The sequence below is a fragment of the Theropithecus gelada genome, chromosome X, assembly GCF_003255815.1.
Source record: "Theropithecus gelada isolate Dixy chromosome X, Tgel_1.0, whole genome shotgun sequence".
Lineage (NCBI taxonomy): Eukaryota > Metazoa > Chordata > Mammalia > Primates > Cercopithecidae > Theropithecus > Theropithecus gelada.
In genome coordinates this window covers 81,172,454-81,176,884 of record NC_037689.1, presented here as the reverse complement: position 1 = coordinate 81,176,884, position 4,431 = coordinate 81,172,454, and the positions used below count along the sequence as shown (strand labels likewise).

Here is a 4,431-nt window from a genome sequence, read left to right as displayed (position 1 = left end):
CTCCTAAATAAAATTCCAGTTTTACACAATGATTGTTTCAGGAGAAAACTGAATAGCCATGGATGTTTTAGATGTTGCAAGATACTGAAAAACAAATCATGGCAAAATATGCTCAGTATAATTCTATAATTGGTTTTAAATGCTTATGGATGGATAGTAGCAGCCTGTATAAAAAAAATCTAAAGTGGTTTTGATCTATATTTTAATATACTAGATCTCTGTCTTTAAAAATGTTTATAAAATGAAATAATAGAAAAATTGGTAAGCTTTTTTAGCTTAACAAAACTTAAAAAATACTTTGATCAATTTAAGAAGATGGGATGTGATACATGCACTTTTCTACATGTTTATATCCACCACTGTAGTGGATATACACTAGTGGATACAAAGACCAAGAAAAATATTTAACATGTTCATGTCTATTATTCTGTAATTCCACTAGTAAGGAATAAAAAACAGTAAAATATACCTAGACATTCAGGTAAAAAGTTGTTCATCATAGAATTGATCTTACAAGGGAAAAAAATCAGAATCTTTTAAAACATAGCCCCAAAGGATACTTGGTTGCAGAAATCATAGCTTATCCCAATGACAGAATATATGTAACAACAGAATTGCAGGACAATATTTAATGATTTACAGAGATGATCCCGGATAATTGTAATAGTGAAACACCCTCTAACGAAACAATGCATATTGTGTTATAAAGGTAGGTAGATACCTATTATTGAAAATTTATTTTGTCAAGTAGTGGTATTAGGAGGGGTATTAGGATTTCAACCTTCTTTTCTTACATTAGCAATTTTAAAAAATAGTTTCTATTATAATTTGGTACAATTTGTATAAAAATAAATGTATAATATAAATAAAAACAAAAAAGTTCCTATGTCCCTGAGAAAATACTGGTGAATTGCAGAAACAAATGTAACAGCAAGTGCAGAAAATCATCCAGGTATCTGGGTCCTGTAACAACACTGATGCACCTCATGAAGATGAACTTGTACTACAATTACAGATGGCCATTGAATAACACATTCTTCCTCCCCTCCAAAAAACATTCAAACTGCCCATATACTTTGACACATGAATTCTACTTTTAGCAATGACTCATCAGGAAATAATCTTGAAAGTCAGCATGCTTTGTGCACTAGGAACTTCATGGCAGCTTTAGATTACATAAAGGAAAAACAGAAACAACCTAGATGTTCAACAACGAGAAAAGAGTTAAAATAAAACATACATAAGACACACAAACACACAGAGATATAGACATAGATACATATGTACACATATATATCTAACCTTCTACCTAGTCATGAATTCAATAGAATATTAAGAGCCAGAGAAAATATTTTAAAAGCATCTTTAATGACATGAAATGAAGTTCAAGAGTATGCGTATGTATAAATACACACATTTACGTGTGAAAAGCAGATATAAAAACGGTCTGTACACCATAATATACATATATGATATATGCATAAGAAAAAAACTAGACCTACGGACAAAAATGTTTCAGGTAGTTCTTGAAAATCTCAGAGAGGTGTGCACGAAAATGTTTCTGGAATGTGTGTGTAATCATCAGAAATGATTACTGGTGACTTTAATTTTCTTCTGGTGACTTGTCTGCTTTGTGATTTTTTTTTTCCTGCAATGACGCTGAATTACTTTTCTGACAACAGGGAAAAGGACAGCAATTGGGCACAGGGCATGGGGTCATAAGCAGTGCTTCATTCCAGCAAAACCACCGAGGACAGCGAAATACCCTTTGCAGCCTGCCAAGCTGGCCAAGACACACACACACACATGCGCGCACACACACACACACAGGCACACACGCACACATGCACACACACATACCATCAATTACGGTGACCAAGAGACTATGCAGGGGAAACGGGCATACTCTTTACTAGCTGCGCTGGCCGGCACGAGTGCAAATCGGTACAATGCTTATGAAGGGAGCCTTTTGGCAACACACAGGAAAAGTCTTTAAAATGTCTCTATGTGGATCTTGCAAGTCCACAGTTAAGGAGACCACCCCACCGGGATGCTGGCAAAGATTTGGCTTGACAAGGAAGGATTCACTCATCAAAGCACAGAGCACGCAATGTTGGTCTTAAACACAGGGAAAGAACTAGGCACCACCTGAATGTCCAACAATGTGGGAATGATTACAGAAATGTTAAGGTCCACGGATACACTGGAGCACTCTGCAGGCACTGAAGATGACGTTTCATAAGCCTGTTGATAACATGGAAAGAAGTTCAATGGGTTGATTTTTGTTTGGTTTTAGTTGCTGAAAAGCAGGTTAAGAAACACCACATACATGAACCATTCTATAACAGTGTGTTAAAAGGGAAGGCGGGGTGGGGGTGAGCAAAGGAGAGAGAGGGAGAGAAGAGAGCCTGGAAAAGCAGCACACCAAAAAGGTAAACGTGGTTCTCTCTGGGGAGTAGGACCAGGGGAGCAATTACTCTCTTGTTTCTTCCCTCATCTAACATCCTTCTCCTTTCTGATGTTTCTACCATGAAATGGTATCACCTGTGCAGTAAACAAAGAGAGAATGAAAATGCTTTTTAAACCAAACCACAGGGAGGAGAGGCAGCCTTTAACCTACAAATGGCACAGATTAGTAAGATTATTCACAACGCCCTTGGTAGGGGTGGGCGGGGGAGAGGAAGGGAAGGAGAGGAGAGGTGGCGAGAGAAAATAGGAAGGGGGGAGCAGAGAGGGGGGGAGAGAGAGAGACCTGCACTCCCAATACAATAAATACACTGCTGGTGGGTTGGCGGGGGAGGGCTGGGGGTGGGGGGTTGTAAACCGGGTGTGAACCAAGGTTTGGCTCTGCTGGCTGGCTAGCTCCTGGGATGTCTTCATCGCAAGGTGGCCTCCTCGTCGGTGTCTTCCTCGAAATCCTTGACGTCAGCACTAGTGGACTGCCTGGCCCAGGCTCCCCTTTCGGCCTCTCGTTCTTTATGCGACTTGAATCTCCCGACGAAAATTTTGCGGTAGTTCAGGAACATGCCATTCATCACGTCGATGGCCCGCTCCGCGGATTCCTGCTTTTGGAAGTGCACGAACCCGTAGCCCTTGGGCCCCTTTTCGTCACAGGCCACTTTGCAGGAAAGGATGTTGCCGAACGCCGAGAAGATGTTGTACAGCGCCTTGTTGTCGATGGTCTTGCCCAGGTTCTTGATGAAGACGTTGCCCACCCCGCTCTTGCGGAGCGACGGGTCCCTCTGGGACCACATGATGCGCACTGGCCTGCCCTTTATGACATCAAAGTTCAGGGTCTCCAGGGCCCGCTTGGCGTCCACCGGTTGCTGGTAGTTGACATATGCGTAGCCCAATGAGCGGCGGGTGATCTTGTCCCTGCAGATGCGGATGGAGAGGATGGGCCCAGCTGGACTGAATTTCTCGTACAGCATTGCCTCGGTCACCTCAGGGTGCAGGTCGCCCACGTACAGGGAGGCCATCGGAAAATCTGGGTTCCCCTCACATCCCCCGCGGGTCTCAGCATCCGCGTCTGCATCGGCGGCCGCCGCCGCAGACGCCACAGCGGCCGCCACCCCCTCATTCGCATCCGCATCCGCATCCGCATCCGCATCCGCATCCGCCTCCCCCAAGGGGGTCCCCGCAGCCTCCGCTGCGGCGGCGGCTTCGGCCGCGCTGCCCTCCGCCACCGCCACCGCCACCGCCGTTGCCGCCCGGGCGGCCTCCGCCTCCCCCAGGGTGGCCTCGGATGCTGCCTCCTCTATTGAGGCCTCGGCCTCCACCTCAGCCTCCACCTCTGCTTCCGCCTCCGCCACGGAGGCCTCCGCCACGGCCTCTGCCACGGTCGCCGCCGCAGCCTCCGCCGCCGCCGCCGCAGCCGCTGCCGCCACCGCCGCCGCCACTGTCGCTGCTGTCGCCACGGTCGCCGCTGCTGCCGGGCCGCTGCCGCGACCTCCCTTCCCACGAGCTGGGGGACGGAGAGGCGGGGGAGGGCAGGAGGGCCGGTGGGTGTCGGAACCCAGACCGATGCGCAAGCGGGAGCTGGCGCAGGGGAACCGAACTGGCGAGTTCAAGTCACCTGGGATGGCAGGTGTTGCCAGGAGCGCGCCGGTGCCAGTCGCAGCAGCCTGCAGCCAGCTGCTGTTGCCGCCGCTGCTCGGTCGTGGGCTAGCGCGCAGGGTGCGGGGCGCGGGCGGGCAGGCGGCGTGTGGTGGGGGGCGGGGGGTGTTGGCGTCTGTCGTCCGGGCAGCTGGGAAGGCTTCTGTCTCTTTGGTTCCCCCTGTGGCTGCTGCGGGGCCGCGGGGCCGCGGGCGGTGGGAGAGGACGCCAGCAGGAGAGGGAGCGGGGGCGGGAGCGGGGGCGGGAGTGCTTAGCCCCTCGGGTCGCCTGGATATTTATGAAAAGGGCGCCAGGGAAAGGGCTGCGCTGTAGACC

General features: G+C 48.8%; 1 protein-coding gene across 1 annotated transcript; it reads right to left on the bottom strand.

Moving 5' to 3' along the window:
• Positions 1 to 1,413: 1,413 nt before the first annotated feature.
• PABPC1L2A (poly(A) binding protein cytoplasmic 1 like 2A) lies at positions 1,414 to 3,726 on the bottom strand. The gene has a single exon (XM_025373169.1). It carries the CDS (start codon positions 3,477 to 3,479, stop codon positions 2,877 to 2,879), a length of 603 nt encoding a protein of 200 aa, XP_025228954.1. The 5' UTR covers positions 3,480 to 3,726; the 3' UTR covers positions 1,414 to 2,876.
• Positions 3,727 to 4,431: the final 705 nt, after the last annotated feature.